At 37.0% G+C, this 22,290-nt stretch overlaps 1 protein-coding gene across 2 annotated transcripts in view; it reads left to right on the top strand.

The window, feature by feature from the left end:
- Zmym4 (zinc finger MYM-type containing 4) overlaps positions 1-22,290 on the top strand; it is a 110,022-nt gene that overhangs the window by 18,184 nt on the left and 69,548 nt on the right. For both annotated transcript variants that reach the window (XM_028759700.1, XM_028759699.1), the window contains exon 2: positions 3,044-3,089. In XM_028759700.1, coding sequence (XP_028615533.1) covers positions 3,044-3,089 — 46 coding nt within the window. The remainder of the gene's footprint in view (positions 1-3,043; positions 3,090-22,290) is intronic.

Raw genomic sequence — 22,290 nt, 5'->3', positions numbered from 1 at the left:
TTTAAAATGTTAAATATTAAGTGGGCATAGTTTTTGTTTTGTTTTGAGACAGGGTCTTTCTACATAGTCTTGGTTGTCTTGGAACTCACTACTAGGTAGACCAGGCTGTCCCCAAATTCACAGAGATTTGCCTCTGCCTCCCATAAGCTGGTATTAAAGATATGAGCCACCCTGCCCAGCAGCATTGCTTGTTTGTTTTTTAATTAGTTTATGTATGTGAGTATACTGTTGTTGTTTTCAGACACACCAGAAGAGGCCATCAGATACCGCTACAGATAGTTGTGAGCCACCATGTAGTTGCTGGGAATTGAACTCAGGACTTTTGGAAGAGCAGTCAGTGCTCTTAAATGTTGAGTCATCTCTCCAGCCCCCCAGCATTGCTGTTGTTTTAAATATGAATCTTTTATTCCATTGGTCTACCTTTCTACCTAGTATCTTCTGTGTCTTTCTTTCTCAGCATCTTGAACTTTTTGTTTTAGAAGTCTTTCTCTTTTGGTTAGATATATTCCTAAATACTTTTGTGTGTAGGGGAGTGTTATTTTGAATGGAATACTTTTCCTAATTTCTTTCTTAAGAGTAGGCTGTTGATATAAATGAAAGCTGTTTTTTATTCTTTAAATATTGACTTCGTACCATTTATTAGGTCCAAGAGTTTTTTAGTAGACTCAGTCTTTAAATAAAGAATTATATCACCCACAAATACAGATGGTTTGATTTACTCCATTTTTATCCCTTTTGTTTTTTCCTCTTAATTGATACAGTTAAGACTTTGAGCACTATATAGCAGGCATCCATGCCTCATCTCTGATTTAAGAGGAAAGGCTTTCAGTTTTTCTTTATTTAATATAACGTCTATAGGTTTGTTGTAAATGGCTTTTATTATTTATTAATTTGGGATATGTTTCATCTATTCATCTAAGTCTCCAAGGCCTTTTAAAATTTATTTTTATTATTTTTTATTTGTATAGAAGTTCTTTTTGCATGTCTGTATACCATGTGCCTGTAGAGGCCAGAAGAAGACACTCACCACCCTAGAACCTGGAGTAACAGATAGTTGTTAGCCACCATGTGGGTTCTGTTAATTGAGTTCAGGTGTTAGGAAGAGGAGCCAGTGCTCTTAACCACTGAGCCATCTCTCCAAGTACCTTGTGTCCCCTCTTCCTCCCACACATCATTTTGAGACAAGGACTTACTATGTAGTTCTGGCTCTCCTGGAATTCCCTGTGTAGATCAGGCTAGCCTGGAACTCACAGATTGGCTTGCTTTGGCTTCCTGAGTCCATGGATTAAAGGAATATGCTACCATATCTAGTTCTAAAAGTCTCCAAAACTTTGTCAAATTCTTTTTCAGTATCAGGTGAAGAAGTAATTGTGTGGTTCTTGTCCCTTGAGTTTATTTATATGGTATTGACTTATGTATGTTCAGCCAATTGAACATTATTTATGTACACACACACAGTCTTGGAAGAGCAGCAAGTGCTCTCTCTCTAGTCCCTGCTGCTGTTGACTTCTTTCTATTCTTCTCTTTCTTTCTATTCCCTCCCTCCCTCCCTCCCTCCCTCCCTCCCTCCCTCCCTCCCTCCCTCCTTCCCTCTTTCTTTCTTTCTTTCTTTCTTTCTTTCTTTCTTTCTTTCTTTCTTTCTTTCTTTCTTTCGATTTATTTTATTTATATGTTGCTGTCCTCAGACACATCAGAAGAGAGCATTGGATCCCATTACAGATGGTTATGAGCCACTATCTGGCTGCTGGGAATTGAACTCAGGACCTCTGTAAGAGCAGCCAGTGTACTTAACTGCTGAGAGTCATCCTACTTGAAATGCGCTCTTATTCCTAATGCCAATTTTTCTTTTAAAAAACATTGTCAGTGTACAAAATGATGGGTTTCATTTTAACATTGTCTTACATATCACTGGATTTTGCTCTCATTTACCTTCTTCTTGTGCTTTTCATCTCTCTTCACCTCCTTGCTGGTCCCTTCTGTTCCCCGTTAGTCTTGCTTCTGTTTTCGTGTCACACATATGTACCTATCTCTATATATTGCTAAATCTAGATTCTGTGTGAGAGAAACATACTTTGTCTTCCCTGTTCTTACTAAACTCTTGCCAACTACTTGATAACCTTCCTCACTCTGGTTGATACTACAGTTCTGAGCTTTGCAAGCAGTTATGTGACCTGCAGATGTGAGTGCTTTGTCTCCTTTTCTTTTTTTACACATCATATTTCTTTAGTTTTATTGCATCGACTAGTAGTTTTAAAACAAGTCAAATTTGGTAATCATTTGTAATAATCATATTATCATTGCAATAATAATTAGATGATAAATAATTGGTGTTCCTTGCCAGCTTCAGTTAATTGTTAACGGATGTCTGGAGCTTTGATAACATCTGTATTTGGTAGGTAAGAGTGCTATGGCTGATTAATGATCAGAAGAAAAGTAGAGTAGTAAAGGACAGGTAGAGCTAACTATTTCCTGTTTTGAATTTTTTTCATTAAATTTGAAGATCCTAGCATATTAAATATATTGCATTCTATGTACTTGTTAAACTCATAGAAAAATACTTACGAAGACCAGGAATTGTCAAGTAGCATAGTTATTAGCATTAAAAAGTAGCTGTATTGAAATCACAAAGGTGAGTCTTTTGAGGACATCAGTTAGTATCACTTCCCAGTGTGATTCTAAGTTGTGTTAGTGTTATCTTTACAAAATCTTCTATCACTAACTGTCTTTGGGAAATGCTTGCCAGCTGTTGGTGGCTTATGGAATCCCAGCACTTGCACTTGGAAGGCTGAAGCAAAGAAGAGTATCATGAATTCCAGGGGTTGCTTTTGCTTTATTTCTGCTTGCTATTTTAAAGATCTAGAATTACCTCAGACTTGGCTGTATTTCTCTCTTAGGCCCTACATGCTCAACAGGAGGCATCACTGTAACACAGTTGACTTTTGATTTTAAGATCAGCACGAATTCTGCTGTAGGAGAAGGGGATTCCAAAAATAAGATTGAAGTATTTGAGAATAATGTTTTTTTTTCCTCCTTTTTTTTTCAGTTTGAACAGAAAAGTGATGCAGTTTTTGATGAAATTGTAGAAAACTGTAAGTACTATTTGAGAAAAAAGTTGTCTTTAGATAGGTTAAGTCTGGATTTAGCATGTACTCACCATTAGAGTGTTTAGTTAGTAGTATTGAATTGTGTGATGGTCCAGTTTGATTTAGCTTCAGCGTCATAAAGTTGAGGTTTTTAGAGTCTATTTTTTTTTTTAAGTAAGTATTTTCAGTTTTTATTATGTTAAAATATAGCAATACTTTGTATTGGTATGAATGATATAGATTGTACTTAACATTTTTTACAGTTTTTTTTCTTAGTTTTCTATCTTTGTAGATGCTGTATGATAGATTATAAAAGTAATACATTCAATTACAGTACACAAAGAATAAAGTAAAAAATAAATATCTTTATTACTATTTTCAAAAGATTTAATGAGCTTTAAGAGTTTAATATATATCTTTCCAGACTTTTTCTATAAATGTATACATACATATAATACATGAGATTTGCATTCAGGAACCACATGAATATTATTCCTACTTTTTAAAATTCATGTGTGTAGACGTTGTTCTGCATCAGTGAGAAAAGATCTAGTGTATGTCTTTTTAATTGCTACTGGGTATTTTATTACAGGGCTATATTGTAACCAGCTTCCCTTTTATAAACATACAAAGAATTTTAACTTTTTATTATAAACAGTAGTGAATATCTTTTTCTAAATATATTGTTTACTTGACCAAGTATTTCTGTAAAATAAATACTAAGAATAGAATTGATGACTTTTACAGAATGTTTCTGTACTTGTGTAAGTATGGTAAATTTTGTCATCTAGAAATCTTTTTTTTTAACCCCCTAGACAGGGTTTCCACTGTGTATCCCTGGCTGTTCTGGAACTTGCTCTGTAGACCAGGCTGGCCTTGAACTCAGAGATCTGCCTGCCTCTGCCTCCTGAGTGATGGGATTAAAGGCGTGCGCCACCACTGCCTGGCTGTAAATCTAAAATGTATTTCTTTTACTTTACATTCATCTCCATTTACAGATCTATGAGTATGTTTCTTCTCTTTTGTTTTGTTTTTGTTTTTTTTTCGAGACAGGGTTTCTCTGTGTAGCCCTGGCTGTCCTGGAACTCACTCTGTAGACCAGGCTGGCCTCGAACTCAGAAATCCGCCTGTCTCTGCCTCCCAAGTGCTGGGATTAAAGGCGTGCGCCACCACCGCCCGGTATTTCTTCTTTTTGTAATTAATTTGCTAACATTTTTAGAATGATAACTAATAATGACTAATTCTACTCTTCAGTGGATTTAGCTACTGAATGTCCTTGTTTCAAGCAGTAGAGTCTCTGTAGAAGAAACACACATAGATTGATTGATTGATTGATTGAGTGTGGCCCTAAGGTTTATGTTCAGGGCTTCATATAAGCTAAACAAGTGTTTAGTCCTTGAACAAATTACTCCATCCTCAGAAGAAACATTTTAGATGTACAACAAAGTATTTCACAGTAATAGTGATGAAGTAAAGAACAAAATTTCAGAATCTTCAGCAAACGATCACAGGCCTCTTGTTTTTGTAGTGCTTTGAGAAAGCAGTTTTGTTTGCTTGACTTTTAGATGGGCGGGGCCTCACTGTGTAGTCCAAGCTTGTCTGGAACTCAATATATGTAGATAAGGCTGGCCTTGCACTTAGAAAGACTTTTGTCTGCCTTTACCTTCTGAGTATTGGGAATAGAGACATTTATCACTGTGTGTTCCTTGACTGACTTTTAAAATTTTTTTTTTAAATTTTGTGTCTATGTGTCTTTGTATATGTATATGAGTGCAAGTCTTGGAGGAGGTCAGAAACATCAGATCCTCCTGATGTTGGTCTTTACAAAGGGTTTAACATAGATGCTGGGATTGAACTTAGGTTTTCTGTAAGAACAGTATATGTTCTTAACTGCTGAGCTATCTAAACTCTTTATTGACTTATTTTTTTTTACACTTTATTTAATGTATATGGGTATTTATTTGGCCTGCATGTATGTCTGTGTACTACACCCATGTTTGGTATGTGTTGGATCCCCTAGAGTTATGGATGGTTGTAAGCTGTTGTGTATGCAATCAAGCACTGGTCCCTGTAAGAGTATCCAGTGCTTTAACCACTGAACACACTATTCTCCAGAAGTTTGTCTGTTTGGAGTTCTCTAGATTACTTTTATATAGTTATGTTTAAACGTTTCTGCCTTGGTTTTATTTGACAGTATTATAAAATCACATATTGAAAAAATAAGCTTAAGTCAAAACATTGAACAGTCCTTTCAATTTGAATAGTTCAGTCAGCAAACAAAAATGACAGTTTTGTAGACTAATTTGATACTATCGTCAGTTTCAGTAAAAGAATATCTATACATACTATAGTAATATGAATTGAATTCTAGAGTAGAGATTTCTCTGTTTTCTTTTTGCTTTCTTATATATGTATTCATTTAAAATTGCAAGCTAATATAGAAAGATCATGATTGGAGGCCAACTTGATTTTTCTGCTTATCTTTGAACTCATCATTAGTGGTCAGGAAAGCAGTCAGATATTAAAATATAGCAGCTAGAATTTAACCTCCCTCTACCATAATATCTCATTACTGTTTTTTCCAATATATATATAGTATATATATACACATATATATACAATATATACACAGTATATATATGCACATATATGTATACGCACATATATGTATATAGTAATATATATACACACATATATTAATACACACACACACACACACATATATATATATTTTTAATTAATTAATTTATTTTTTGAGGCAGAAGTTTTTCTGTAACAGAGCCCTGGCTGTCCTGGACTTGATTTTGTAGACTAGGCTGACCTTGAATTCAGAGATTTACCTGCCTTTGGCGCCTGAATGCTGGGACTGAAGGTGTGCCATGGCTTTCACTATATTTTTTAAAACCAAATAATTTTTAAATGCCTGCTGTAAATATACTTTTGCTCAATTCTGTGTGTTATTAATAGAAGTGAACTAAATGATTTTCTTTTTTTACATTCATTATTTTGTTTTGTATTAATTTCTTTTTTGAGACAGTTTCACTATGTAGCCCTGGTTGGCTTCCAACTCCCAAGAACTCTGCTTGCCTCTACCTCTCAAGTGTGGGATTAAAGCTATGTACCACCATGCCCAGCTTCCATCAAAGATTTGTGAAAAAAATCTTTAAGTAAAAGTTCCTGAGATCTCCAACTCATCATTAAATAACAGTTAACTCCATTGATAAAGTAAAGTAATTGAGAACAAACTTAACAGTTTCAAAGGAAAAATGAGACAATTGCTAATTTGTTTATGAAATAGTTCCTTAGATTCAGAATACTTGTTTTGTTTACTTATTATACTAGTTTGTGAAAAGCCATATGTATATTTTTCTCTTTTAAATGATAAAGAAAAGTTATATTGGAAAAATGAAGATGACACACCTTGGATAGTTAGATTATAGAAGGGTCAGAAATATACTGCTGTCTTTGAAGATTTGGATTCCACCTACATGCACCTCATTCTTTTGAAAATACTGCCAGTTTTATTAATTAAGAAAACAATGGATCCCACTCCTGTTATGATTTTTCTCTCATTTAATTTTACTTGTAATTTTTATTTATTATTGTATGTCTAGAGTGAGGGCCAGGTGTGTCACATCACACACTGGAAGGTCAGTGGACAACTTTCAATTTGGTGCTTTCTGTTCACCTTATTTGGTTCCAGAGATTAACTCATGTCTGCAGACTTGCTCAGCACTGCTTCTTTTTTTGTCTTTTTGAAACATGATCTCACTCTGGATCCCAGGCTAGCCTCACACTGTATATAATTCAGGCTGCTCTTAATCTTGCATTCTACCTTAGTTCTTCCAGTGCTGGGATTATAGATGTGAGCCATCATACCTGGCAGACATCTATTTCTCATAATAAAGAAGCCCCAGGTGATAATATGGCTTTATGGTTGTAGAAATCCAGGATTTTCAGCTTTCTGTAGTATATGGTTTATGTATGACTTCCATATTTATGGAAGTATGGTATTCTAGGATGACTGCTTTTTTGTTGTTGTTGTTGTTTTTTTTCAGACTGAGATAAGATATGGAGAAGAACAAAAAAGCACATTTCTAAATAGATCCAGGCACTTGAGTTGTCAAGATCACACTGTGTATCTCAGGCTGGCCTTGCATATGTGATCCTTTAGCCTAAGCTTCTGACTTAGCCAAGGTTTCTATTGCTGTGATGAGACACCATGTCCAAAAGCAAGTTGGGGAATTATACTTTCACATCGTAGTTCATTATTGAAGGAAGCCAGGGCAGGAACTCAAACGGGAGAGATCTGGAGGCACGAGCCCCATTGAGGGGTGTTGCTTACTGGCATGCTCTCCATGGGTTTCTCAGTTTACTTTTTTATAGATAGAACCGAAGACCTCCAGCCTAGGGATGGCACTGCTCTCAGTGGGCTAGGCTCTCCTTCATCAATCACTAATTAAGAAAATGTCCTTAGCCAGAAGCTATGGGAGTAATTTTCTCAATTGATGCTCCCTCTTCTCTGATGACTTGTGTCAAGTTAGTCAGCACAACCTCCTAGTGTAGGGATTGCAGGTATGTGCCACCACACCAAATTTAATCAGTCTCTTAAAGAACTGGTCTGGAAGTGCAACCTTAATACTTAGCTTTATCTCTTATTTGCCAAAGTAGCTTCAAAGAAACCTGGAAATAATTGTTGAGTCTGTTTTTGCTTTAGAATAAAACTTAAGATTCTCTAGTAAGGAACAAAAGGAAATTGTTATTAGGTGTGTGTTATTTGCTATAATGGTCACCTGGCTGAAGAAAATATACTCTGATTATATTTTTACTTAGGAGAAAAAATTAAGGCTTGATAATATGGTTTATGTTTTATATATTAAATTTTATTATTTTATGTGTATGAGTGATTTGTCTGCAAGTATGTGTACCACCTCAGTACCTGGTGCCTGTGGAGGACAGAAGAGGGCATCTGATTCCCTGGGACTAGATGGTTATGAGCTATCATGTAGGTCCTTGGAATAGAGTACTCTGGAAGAACAGTCAATGCTCTTAATCAATGAACCATTTCTCTGTCCCCTACAGTTTAGCTTTTTTTTTTTTTTAATTTTATTTACATTTCAGATGTTATCCCCTTTCCCCATCCTCCTCCCTCCCAGGAACCCCCTATCTCATCCCCCCTCCTCCTACTTCTATGAGGATGTGCACCCACCCACCCACCCACTGACTACAGTTTAGCTTTTAAGTGATAGTCTGAATGCATGTTTACCTAAATCTTCAGTCTTTATTAAATCCTTCAACATTTATTTCTGTATTTTATTCCTTCTAGAGATAAGGTTTTGATACAAATTGCTGTGTTGTGTCATGTATGACCTTGGGCTTCTGACCTCTCTTGTGCTGGAACTTCAGGCATATTCATTCTTTTGTGCTTGGCTCTTTTGAGACATGGTCACTTGTAGCCCAGACCAACTTCAAATTCTCTATGTAGCTGAGGCTATTCCTGAAATGTTGTTCATCCTGTCTTTACCTCCCGTGTTTAGAAGCATGAGCTACCACACCTTGCTTAGTTTTAGTATTTTGTGAATGAAAATATCCAATCACAGTATTGGAAGAATCCAAAGAGTACACAATAATGGACCTTAAGCAAAGTGATATATTTACTTAAAAACAAGCAGACAAGCCAATTCAATTAATAAGCTATTGTTTCTTTTCATTTAAAAAGTTATAAAAATGATTTTACTTATTTGTGTTGGAATGAGGGAAAAAGAGAGGCACTGTACATGAGAGAAAGCAGATGCACACATGCCACAGTGCTCACATGTGAGGTCTGAGTCGGTTCTTCTTCCATTGTGACTTCCAGGGATTGAAATTAGGGTGTTAAGCATATTCTTTTATTATTTTTTTTTAAAGATTTATTTATCTATTTTATGTATGTGAGTACACTGTAGCTGTCTTCAGACACACCAGAAGAGGGCATCAGACCCTATTACAGATGGTTGCGAGCCACCATGTGGTTGCTGGGAATTGAACTCAAGACCTCTGGAAGAACAGTAGGTTCTCTGAACTACTGAGCAATCAATCTTTCCAGCCCAGGCATATTCTTCAAGTGTTTTTGCCTGTTGCACCACATCAGTGTCATCACCCCATTAAAAAAATTAAATTTATTCATTTTTTTATAGTGAAGAAGATCAAATTCAAGCCCTCACGCGTGCCAGGCAAGCACTTTATCATTAAGCTATATACTCAGCCTTAGAAAATGTTCTTTAATTGTATTTGTTCCTAAAATTGAGCTATGCTAGCTGGACATGGTGGCGCACTCCTTTAATCCCAGCATTTGAGAGGTCAAGGTGGGCAGATCTTTGTGAGTTTGAGGCCAGGCTGGTCTACAAAATGAAATCCAGGACAGCCAGAGCTATACAGAGAAACCATGTCTTGTAAAACAGAAAAACCTTAAAAAAAATTAAAATAAATAAAGAAAGAAGAGCCGGGCAGTGGTGGTGCACGCCTTTGATCCCAGCATTTGGGAGGCGGAGGCAGGCGTATTTCTGAGTTTGATGCCAGCCTGGTCCACAGAGTGAGTTCTGGGACAGCCAGGACTACACAGAGAAACCCTGTCTCGAAAAACAAAACAGCAAAAAAAAAACAAAACAAAACAAAAAAAAAACAAAAAAACCCCCAACCAAACAAAAAAACAAAAACAAACAAACAAACAAAAACAAAAAAGAAAGAAGAAAAAAGAAAGAAAAAATTGAGCTGTATTGATAGGGCAGATCTATTAAATACTGATACTGTGTCAACAACTACAGAAATTGATAATGGTTTATACTTGTGTACCACTAGTGAATAAAGGTCCACTCACCCCAGATAGAGAACTGGTGATAGTAGAGAACTGGTGATAATTTGCATATGGATACCACCAAAGTCTTAGAGAATGAATTACCTTATCCATCCATCCATTCATCCACCCATCACCCAATGAATTGTCTTATTTCCTTCCCTTTCTTTCTTCTTCCCCTTCCCCTTCTCCTTTTCCTTCTGGGGCAGAAACGGTATTACCTACATCCTACCCCAGCGTGGATGACGCTCACAAGGTAGCAACCTGGAGTTCACTCCAGTGCTTGTAAGCAAGCAGCTCAGTAGATAGAGGGTGGTTTTCTCTTGTTTTTGTTTTTTTTTTTCTCTTCCAAGCAACCTGGCTGGTCTCTGTTTCTAGATAACTTGGCTGATGTGTCTCCTCTAGACAGCTCAATGTTGTCTGTCTTCAGTATGAGAATAGTTCTTGTGCTTACATAAGCTCTGTGAGTTAGAGAGGTAGGGATCTAGTATATCTGTTGTGTTTCAGGGACTTGATGAAGCTCTTGAATTGTTAACTTACCGAGTATAGAGTCTCGATTTAGAATATCTTGAGTCTCCACTTACCTGTAGAGACCAGAGAGGAGATGTTCTCTAATTAACATATCCAGTGCCTCTAATCTCCATGGGTACTAAACTCCAGTAACCTCCATAATTTAAAGAGTGGGACTGAATGTTTTATCTGAGGACATTATTATACAATAATATTCTTTAAAATACTTCATAGTAGGCTGAGTGATGGTAATGCGGACTTTTAATCTTAGCACTTGGAAGGCAGATTACCGTGAGTTTGAAGCCAGCCTGGTCTACAGAGGGAATTCCAGGATAGCCAAGGTTTCACAGAGAAACTTTGTCTCAAAAAAAATAAAAAAAAACAAACAAAAACCAAAAAACAAACCCAAAAAACAAAAGGGAAAACAACACAAAAGCTTCTTAGTAACTTAATTTTTGTTTCTACTCAGTAATTGTTATTCAGGTCATATTCTGTTTCTTTAAAAGTATATTTTTTATTTTACTACTACTACTATGATTTATTATTTTGAAGCTAGTTATTTCTAAAGAGTCCTGGATGTCTGGGAAGTCACTGTACATACTGGGCTGGCCTCGAACTCATAGAGATCCACCTGCCTCTGCCTACTGTATGTGTATGGGATATATGCATTGTGAGTATGGGTTCCCAGAGAAGTCGGATACTTAGATCCCCTGCAGCAGCTGTATTTACAGACAGTGTGAGCCACCTGACTTATGTACTAGGAACTAAACTCTGGCCCTTTGAAAGAGTAGCAAATGCACTTAACCACTGAGCCATTGTTTAGCTCCTTTTATTTCTTTGTTTTTGCAAATTGAATTCTTCAATATTTGGGATCAATATCAAGAACTCTTAACAGCCAAGCCATCTCTTAAGCCCCTAGTTTGTTTTCTTTGAGATACTCATGGCCCCAGTTGGCCTGCAGCAGCACACTATGTAGTGCAGGCAGACCTATATAACTTACAGTCCTCCTGCTTCAGCATCCAAAATACTGACCCAATACTGGTATCTACAGGCACTATGCATATGCACAGCACACATATTTACACATAGGCAAATAGCCTGTAAACATATCATTGAGGAAATAAATGCTTTTGATTTTTCTTTTTTTTTTTTTTTGTTTTTCGAGACAGGGTTTCTCTGTGTAGTCCTGGCTGTCCTCGAACTCAGAAATCCACCTGCCTCTGCCTCCCAAGTGCTGGGATTAAAGGCGTTTGCCACCACCGCCCGGCGCTTTTGATTTTTCAAGATATATATTTTTTTCCTTCTAGTACTGGCTGTCCTGGAACTTTCTCTGTAGATCAGGCTGGCCTCAACTCACAGATCGGCCCGCCTCTGCCTCCTGAGCACTGGGATTAAAGGCATGCCCCACCACTGCCTGGTTGGAAATTAATGTTTTCAAAAGCCACAAAATAATAATAAACATAACACATAATAGTGTGCATGTAAGGAAATGGTGAAACTAAAGTATTAAATTTATTTAGGGATATAATAATTGGTAGAAAACTGAGATGTTATTATTTGAAAGACAACACAATTCTCAATGTTGTTTTAATATATTAAACAGTTAAACTATATTACAGTTCAAAAAGACTTGGTAGATATCTGTAGAATATTTCATCCATTAGACGCAGAATATGTATTCTTCTTAGCAGTACATGGGCTTTCTTTAAATATACATTTTCAGACACAAAACAAATGTTTGTTTATACAAAAGAATCTAAATTTATCTTTTCAGATTAAAGTACAATAAAACTAGAAGTCAGTAGCAAGATAAATGCTAGAAACTGCACCAATACATTATTAAAGTAGCTTACATTAAAAAAAAAATAGAGAGCTAGAGAGATGGGTCAGCAGTTAAAAGTACATACTATTCTTGCAGAACACTGTTTTTGCATATTTACCTGAGTTTAATTCCTAGTGTCTTCGTCTGCAGTTCACAGTCTCTCTAACTTCAGCTTCAAGGGAGTCCAGTACCCTTTTCTGACCTCCAAAGACAATTGTATTCATGTATATATACTGACCTATACAGATATAATAAAATACATAATTAAAAATAAATTTTTAAAAATTTAAAGGTCAGTCATGTTAATACTTTAATCCCAGAATTTGGGGGTTGGAGTCGAGACATCTCTGTGAATTTAAGGTCTGCTTGATCTATATAACATGTTGTAGGCCAGCCAAGGCTACATAATATGAGAATCTTTAAAAAACAAAAAGCAAGGGCAGAAAGATGTCTCAATGGTTAAGAACACTGGCTGCTCTTCCAGAGGTCCTGTGTTCCCAGCAATCACATCGTGACTCACAACCATCTATAATGGGAATCCAATGCTCTTTTCTGTGGTGTCTGAAGACAGCAACAGCGTACTCATATAAATAAATAAATCTTAACAAAAGCAAAACTCCAGAAATACCTCAAATAAATAACCTAATGATATACACTTCAAAATTTCAAACCTTAAAGTAGTAAACATTAAAAAATAATAAAGATCAAAGCAAAAAATATAATGAAATAGAAACTAAAAGAACAGTACATATAATCAGAGTTGATTCTCTGAGAGAAAAAGACAGGTATTGAGAAAGCCCCAACCATGCTAATGTGAAAAGTCAGAGAAGTACCAAATTAATAAAATAAGATGAAAAAGGGGAGCTTACTACAGATTCTAGTAAAAGAAGAGATTCACTAGGGAGGGCTTTTTAAAGCTGTGTTTCAAAAAACTGGAAAATATTGTAGAGGAAATGGATGAATTCCTAGACACATATGACTTGTCAAATTAAACAACACAGATCCAGAACAAGCAACGGAATTGAAATGGTAGTAATAAAATGTCTCCTAACAAAGCTCAGCCCAAGAGTGTACACATTCACTTCTGGATTCTACCAAATCTTTTTGTTTGTTTGTTTTTTGTTTTTTTTTTTGTTTTTCGAGACAGGGCTTCTCTGTGTAGCCCTGGCTGTCCTGGAACTCACTCTTGTAGACCAGGCTGGTCTCCAACGCAGAAATCCGCCTGCCTTTGCCTCCCAAGTGCTGGGATTAAAGGCGTGCGCCACCACTGCCTGGCGATTCTACAAAAATTTTTTTTTTTTTTTTTTTTTTTTTTTTTTTTTTTTTGATTCTACCAAATCTTAAATGAACACTTTACATCAGTGTTTCTCTGTTAATGTAAAATAGAAATGGAAGGAATACCACCAAACTCATTCTGTTTTGGACAAATGTGCACACCTCCCCCCCCCAATATATTAATTATTCTGTTGAGAGTCAAAATTCTCTTAATACTTTTGCAAGCTGGATTCAAGAACACTTTAAGAAGTTCATATATCATGAACAACTTTATTTTATTAAAGATATGACACTTGATCTCAAACCTTGGGAAAATGGCTTGCTGAGGTGCCTATTTAACATATCATAGTGGACTTTGCCTCAGATGTGGCTGGCATATTCACCTTCTGCTCAAACTTCTACAGCCCCGAGGCTGAGCTGCCCTTCCCCCAGGCCTCTCTATCTAATTGACCTATTTTGCTCACTTGGCCCTTTTGTCTCTCTTTTACTCTCTTTCCTCTCCCTCCCTTCCTCCCTTCCTCCCTCACACCTGGCTCAGGGTCAGGTTCATTTTGGAGTCTCCCAGATGCTCCTGCCTCTGGTTGTGCTCTTCCTTTATCTACAATCAATTTTCTTGAGACTCCACCATACCTAGCAGCAGTCGTTGTCCTCCTTTTTTATTTCTTCATCAGGTGCTTAGATGGCTCAGTGGTTAAGAGCACTGACTGTGCTTCCAGAGGTCCTGGGTTCAGTTCCCAGCAACCACATGGTGGCTCACAACCATTTGTAATGGGATCTGATGCCCTCTTCTGGTGTGTCTGAAGACAGTGACGTGCACTCCTATACATAAAATAAATAATAAGAAAAACCCAAAATCTATGAACACTGAAAAAAGAAGGCAGGGAAGATACTAGATTTGGAAAGGACTCACATAATCATGAATTGCCAAAAGTAATATTGTAACAACAGCTATATTAGCAAAGATATTCTTGCAAATTCAGTATACTCTCCATCAAAGTCCCAGTGATATTATTCATAGAATTAGAAAAAAAATTAATATTGAAACATAAAGACCATAAATAACTAAGACAATTTTATGTAGAAAGAACAGTGCTGGAGGTATTATAGTATCTGGTCTCAAATCATATTCCAGAGTCCAGTCAGAAAACCAGAATGGTATTGACACAAAAACAAACATGTAAACCAATGCAGTAAACATGAGGACCCTGAATACAAATCCATAGTGCTGTAACCACCTGCTTTTCCTTTGAAAAGGCTGTGACAAAAGTATATTGGGAAAGAGCCTACTAACACAGTGGTGGGAAAACTGAATTTCTACATATGGTAAAATAAAACAATATCCATGCCTTCCATGTTGCACAACATTAAGAATTGATTAAAGACTTTAAGAATCCTTTAAATTATCAGAGAAAAACATAGGAAAAACATTTAAAGATAAAGGGACAGGCCAGATTATGGTGGCACACATCTTTGATCTCACACTCAGCAGATATATGCAAAGCTCAAGATTAGCCTGGTCGGGGCTGGAGAGATGGCTCAGAGGTTAAGAGCACTGACTGTTCTTCCAGAGGTCCTGAGTTCAATTCCCAGCAACCACATGGTGGCTCACAACCATCTGTAATGGAATCCAATGTCCACTTCTAGTGTGTCTGAAGACAGCTACAGTGTACTCATATACATGAAATAAATAAAATAAATCTTTAAAAAAAAAAAAAAAAAAAAAAGATTAGCCTGGTCTACAGTGCCTAGTTCCAGGACAGCCAGGGCTACAGTATCAAGACTTTACAGGGATTACAATGAAATTGAAAGTGAGGGGAATGAATATTTGGTAACTGTATGTAAGACAGGTTAGTATTTAGGAAATATAGAAAACTGCAAAAATCAAACACCAAAAACAAAACAAAAAACAAACCACATCATCTGTTCAGTAAATTGGCTGATGTATGGGATAATTCTCAAAAAATGTATTCCTGAAGTGGTATTCTTAGATAATATGGCAATTTTATTTTCACTTTTTTAAAACTGGAAGTTTTGTAAATTGTTGACATTACATTTTAGTACCAACTATACCAGACTTCAATATTTATACATCCCTAAATACCCATGCTATTTTCTGTGTTTTTGCTAGTATCTGTTGTAATTAATATGTAATATTGTTAGTGCCTAGAGGTCTTGATTGGGTAAGTTTTCTATGCCAGTTAAAGAATGAAAAGAAAAATCTGTAGTATCTCAGGTAGCAGCAGAGAAATTCTCAAGTATAGCAGACCAGCAAAGAAAGAATTTAGAGATAAGGAAACAGGTGTGCACGTATATAGCAAACACACAGAGAAAAACCCTACAAAGAAGGGGATACCCAGGAGCTGGAATATTCATTCTCTTTGAGGGCTTGGGTTTTAAAAAGTCTTCCAATGGGTCTTCTTTCCCTAAAGCTTGGTGGCTGATGGCCCCACAACTTGTTAGGTAAACATGTCCTGATCTGCCTTGATTGGCTATCATGTCTTTGAAGAAATCTCAATCTTTAAGTCCTTTCTCTGGGTTATAGTCAGATTATCTAGGATCTTTTGGTTTAATAAAAATTCTTCATATATTTTGACTATTAATCCTTTTTAGATACATGATTTGCAGAAATCTCAGATTCTGTTGTCTGTCTTCTCACTGTGATGGTTTAGATAGATAGATAGATAGATAGATAGATAGATAGATAGATAGATAGAGGCTTTCTTTATTGAGACACATGTACATTCAGGCACAGGTACACACATACTGGTGTTTTGAGTCAAGATTTCACTCTAGCACAGGCTGGACTAAAACTTAATACATAGTCTAGGCTGCCTTCTAACTCATAATAATTCTGCCTCAGGATCTGGCACTAGATCTGCGGATGTGCACTGTATGCTCAGTGTATGTGTGCTCTTCTTACCCCCATTCACATTGACCAGTAGTAAAAACAGGGATGGAGAGGTGGCTCACTGGCTAAGAACAGTGTTTCTTTGCTTTTTGTTTTGTTTTGTTTTTGTTTTTTTTGAGATAGGATTTCTCTGTGTATCCCTGGCTGTCCTGGAACTCACTCTGTAGACCAGGCTGGCCTTGAACTCAGAAATCCACCTGCCCCTGCCTCCCGAGTGCTGGAATTAAAGGCGTACACCACCACTGCCTGGCAAGAGCAGTGTTTCTTACAGTGAGCCTCAGTCTGAAACAATTTAAAAATTCATTGCTCTACTGCAGGGTTGGTACACTTTTAAAAAATGGAAGATAGTAAACATTTTAGACTTTAGGTGTATGTCTCTGTTGCAGCAATACAGCTGTGATATGATTCAACTGAACTGTCACAGACAGTATGTGAATGAGTTAATGTGTTTGTTTCCAATTAAAGTTTATGGATGCTTTCAATTTCATATAATTTCCTTGTGTCAGGAAACGTTCATTTCATCTCCCCACTCCACACTTGAAATTTCATTTGGTTTTAGTTTTCAACTCCCTGATAATTAATGACATTGAGACTCTTTTGTAATTCTTTCTCATACTTGTTGAAAGAATTCACAAAAGACTGATACCTGTTACCTGTTTTTGTTTTGAGACAGGGTTTCTCTATATCCTCAGCTTTTCTGGAACTCACTTTATAGAACAGGCTGGCCTTGAACTCAGAGATCCTCCTGCCTCTGCCTCCCAAGTGCTAGGACTAAAGGTGTGTGCCACTACTCCCAGTTGCTGAGGGAGAAGACTGAAGTTGCTCGTTAAAAGGGTAGTTTGAGCCCAAAATTGGAGATGATTATTCAGAGGTAGTTGTTTATTCCCAGATTTCTATATTTTAGTAGTTTTTAATCACTGTAATTTTATACTTTTGAGTATGCATTTAGATTTAATAGTATACATTAACTTCTTGAATGTTTAGTTCTTAGGCTGGAAAGATAGTTCAGGGTAAGAGCACTGGCTGCTTTTCCAGAGGATTTGGGTTCAATCCCAGCACCCAGAAGACAGATGACAGCCATCTATAATTCCAGTTCTAAAGGATCTGATGCCCTCTTCTGCTTCCCATACATACCAGGCAAGCACATTGGTACACAGATATATATCATATACATCCATACACATAAAACAAAATTTAATAAAAGAAAAGAAAAAAATTGAGTTCCTTCTGTGAATTACTGGGACTTTGTAGACTAGACAAGTCAGTAAAAATCACACGTGTAAGTCTCACTTTACCCTTCATCTCACCTAAAAGCAACCTAGAGTTGTGAAGATGGATTTAGTTAAGACAGAAATGATCATTACATGATTCACAGTGTTTAATAATAAAAATATTAATTTATTCATAAATGTTTAAGGAATTTATACTTCATGTTTAATGGTTTCTAGTTCTACATGAACATTGACTAATAGTTGAAACTATGTTTATAATCTTACAGTCTGACAATGCTTTCATTGTGTACATTGTTATTTGTGGATATAACTGAGCAGTGAAAACACTTGTTGCACAGGTATAAAGAACAGTGTAGCAGCCCAGAGTCTACTAAAATCCCAGGTGGGTTCCCTAGTTGTGGTGGTTTGTATTAGTTACAGTCTTCTAGAGGAACAGAACTAGTAGAATGAATATACATATATATTTATACATGTATATACATATATAAGATACACACGGGACTAATTAACGTGGCTTAAAGGGGTGTCAGCTAGTTCCAACAGTGACTGTGTATCAACAGAAAGTTCAAGAAAATCCAGTAATTGTGGTCCATGAAGGTGGCTGTCTCAGCTGGTATTTAGTATATGCCAGAATCCTGAGGAAGTAGGCTCTAATGCCAGTGACAAGTAAAAAAATGAATTTACCAGCAAGAGCTCTAGAGCAAGCAGTCAAAGAGCAAAAGCCTCTTTCTTCAATGTCCTTTATATAGCCTGCCACCAGAAGGTATGGCTCAGATTAAAGATGGATCTTCTTACCTCAAAAGGTCTGGATTAAAGGTGGGTCTTTCCACTTCAATTGTTAAAGTCTTAACAAGTTTACCCAGCCACTTGGATTTTAGTTAATTATAGACATAGTCAAGTTGACAACCAGGAATGGACATCACAAGGTCCAAATCCCTGAGCAAGGTGACTTTGGTAGTGTAACAAAAATGATGAGGTCTGTTTTTAGCTAGAGGCCATGATTTAATGTATAACATGGAGAGTGATTGAGGAAGAGTTCTGTTGTCAGCCTTAAGCCTCTATATGCATTCACACATGTGAACATGACATACATATAAAGTCTATTAAATACAGTATCTGGTCATCTCAGAACTATTTTCCTGAAAAAGTGATGATTTAAATTTTTATATGAAATATACTGTAGTGCCAGGGAAAAGTTAGCAATCCCCAAAAAACGGACAGGAGCCGATCCAGTGCAATCAGAGTAGGGCCTTTTTATTTGAGCTAGCTTGGGCTCCTCAGCATACCACTGCGATGCAGGACCGTTTGGTGGAGAAGGAACCCAGAATATCTATCAGGACAAGGCTTTATAGAAGGCTGCAAACTGGTTGTGTGTGTGTGTGTGTGTGTGTGTGTGTGTGTGGTGAGTGTGCAAAAGCATCTGATTGGAAAGTTACTATGGCCTATAATATAATTAGCTGGTGCTGGGGTCATATCATTCCTTTTTCCATCGATGGTCATTAGGCAGGGGATGGGCTTGTAACCTGGGAGTGTAGGTTTGTTGAGGGAATAACCTGGAGATTCTGGTCTTGTTGGAGTGTAACCTGGAGACTGGAGCTAGGTTTGGGTTTTGTTGGGGAGTACTTGGAAGCTAATGTTACATACTACCTGTTTGAGTACAAACTTAGGTCAGGTTCTCTAAAATGCAGTCTGAACTTAAAAGATTTGGCCTCTTAATTCGAAGATTATTTTATTTTTATACTGATTGGTTTTTGCATTTTCAAGAGTATGTATTTTTGATGGGCACAGTGATGCATGCTTTTAATTTCAGTAGTAGGAGGCAAAGGCAGGCAAATACCTGAGTTTGAGGCCAGTCTGCTGGTCCACAGAGCTATTTCCAGGACAGCCAGGTTTTCCTATATAGGAAAATTGTCTGGAAACACAAAAACAACAGAAAAAGAGTATTTGTTTTGTGCTTATTTCTATTGCATTTCATATGTGAGCATTTATGTTTGTACCTGCCATATTTCCTGTGTGGAGATTCTAGATCAACTTTTGGGTTTAGTTTTTCTTCTACAGCGTCTTCTGCATAACTCTTGGAGAGTAAGTTGTTGTCTTGGGTCATCAGGATTGGTGTCAGGTATCCTTACTGGCAGCAGTTCTCTAGCCCCAGTCTGCTTTCTTTATATAGCAGAGAATAGCAGCAACCCCTTGTAAACTCCTCTCTCCCTCCCTCTTGGTTTTCCAAGACAGGTTCTTTGTGTAGCCTTGGCTGTTCTGGAAACTCGCTCTGTAGACCAGGCTGTCCCTAAATTACTCACAAAGGTCTACCCTCCCCCACCTCTGCCTCTCCCTCCGCCTCCCCTGCTTCCCTGCTCCTCTGCCTCATGCTGGTATCAGATGTGTCACCAGCTGACTTAATCATAACTTCTAAAGCTAAAATTATGATTACTAATACTTTATTTCTAAAAATTACACTTTATGTGTAATTTTTGTTTTTTATGTTCTATGTGTGAATGTTTTCCAAATATCATGCAGGTGTACTGGGTATATGCCTCATGCCTGCAGGGGAGCCAGAGACATCCCTAGATCCTCTAGAACTGAAATTACAGATGGTTGTGAGCCATCATGTATGTGGTGGGGTTGTGAGCCATCATGTATGTGGTGGGAAGTGAATCCTGATCCTCTGAAAGAACAGTAAGTTCTTTTAATTGCAGAGCCACCTTTTAAGCTCATAAGAATGTTTTGATTAAACAGATTACAGCTCTGTAGTAGTATTATGAGAATGATCCACTAAAGTGGCAATAACTAATAAAGTTAGGAAGAAAATCTTTATGCAATAAAGGATTTTAAGGAATTTGATAATAATATTTTATAATGAAGTCAGATGAGAGTCATCTTTTACTTCTCCTTTTGCTTGCACTTAGTCCTTTAGTGTTATACTACTGTTTTGATACCATATCCAAGAAACATTTCAGAGAGCCACTACCAACTAAGGAATCCATCACCATGTGATTGAACACCACGAAGGGCTGTCACTTTCATATCTCACATGATTGAATTCAACCTGCATATTTATAATTTTTTTTAACAATTTATGTATTTATGTACTTGCATTTTATGTGCATTGGTGTTTTGCCTAGATGTTTGTGTGTATGAGAGTATCAGATTTCCTTGAATTGGACAGTTGTAAGCTGTTATGTGAGTGCTGGGAATTGAACCTGGGTCTTCTGAAAGAGCAGCCAGTCCTCTTAACCACTGAGCCACCTCTCTATCCCCCATTCTGTACATTTTTACTGTTAATTGGTGTGTACTTTTTCAGGGACTTGAAGGAAGGCTCATAGCCATCTAACTCGAGTGCCAGGGGTTCTAATTGATACCCTCTTTTGACCTCTCTTGGCACCAAGCACCTACATTGTGGCTCACAACCATCTATAACTCTAGGTTCAGAGGATCAGTTGATGCCTTCTGACATCTGGACATCGGATACTCACATGGTGTACATGCATACATATATACACGCAGGCAGAACACTCATGTAGAAAATATCGATAAACCTAAAATCTTAACAATTTTCACGAAAATAACCAGTGAGTGTTTCTTTTATGTGTTGAATCTAGCCTGGTTTTCTTAATTTAGAGACAAGTTCTATTGAAGAGTTATCTATACTTAGAGTTCTCAGGGTCTCTCTTTTAGTCTGTTTGGGAATCACTAGCTTGAGCACTCATTTTCCCACTAATAACAGATTTTGTTAAGGTAGTTACTTTTAGTTTTGCCAGTGGTCTTAGTTTGGGCTTTATTGTTGTGAAGAGACACCATGACCAAGGCAACTCTTAATAAACATTTAATTGGGGTTGACATATAGATCAGAAGTTCAGTCTATTATCATCATGGCAGGAAGCATCCAGGCAGATGTGGTGCTGAAGAAAGAGCTGAGAGTTCTACATCTTGATCCATTGGCAGCTAAGAGAGAGACTGACTTCCAGACAGCTAGAAGGCTCTCAAAGCTCACTCCCACAATGATACACTTCCTCCAATAAGGCCACACCAACTCCAGCAAGGCCACACCTCCTAATAGTAGTACTCCCTGGGCCAAGCATATTCAAACCACCATACCAATACTGTTAACCAGTTTTCAGTCCTCACTTGATTAGTTAGTTATATTGGTATTTGTTATGTCATCTTTCTCCTTTTCTTATTGGATATTCTATCTTACCCACTTCCACACTAGGAATTGAACAACCTGGCTTTACATGCTAACCTGCGTATCCAGCCTGTAACTGTTTCATCTTAATGCCCTTTCTGATTTCTTTCTGTCAGAGTTGTAAATGTTGAAGTAACCCAGGATCTTTCCTTTTTAATCAGTAATAAATAAACTTACTGGGTAATTTTATTTAGTTTCCTGAATTGTAAGTATCATCTCCCCAAATTTTTTTTGGAGTTAGTTGTAATTAATCTCAAATTTCTTATTACTTGGCAAGTATTTCATCTTTAATTATAGACTAATGTATTCAACTACCTTTTTGATATCTCCATTTGAAGATTTAAGAAAGACATAAAAATAAAACATTATTTACCCTATGTATTGTTTGATCCTCCCCTACACACACACACACACACACACACACACACACACACACACACACACA

This window comes from Grammomys surdaster, unplaced genomic scaffold, assembly GCF_004785775.1.
Source record: "Grammomys surdaster isolate TR1022 unplaced genomic scaffold, NIH_TR_1.0 126313, whole genome shotgun sequence".
In the NCBI taxonomy this organism is placed as follows: domain Eukaryota; kingdom Metazoa; phylum Chordata; class Mammalia; order Rodentia; family Muridae; genus Grammomys; species Grammomys surdaster.
The sequence above is the reverse complement of the archived record's forward strand: the minus strand, read 5'-3'. Positions and strand labels throughout refer to the sequence as shown.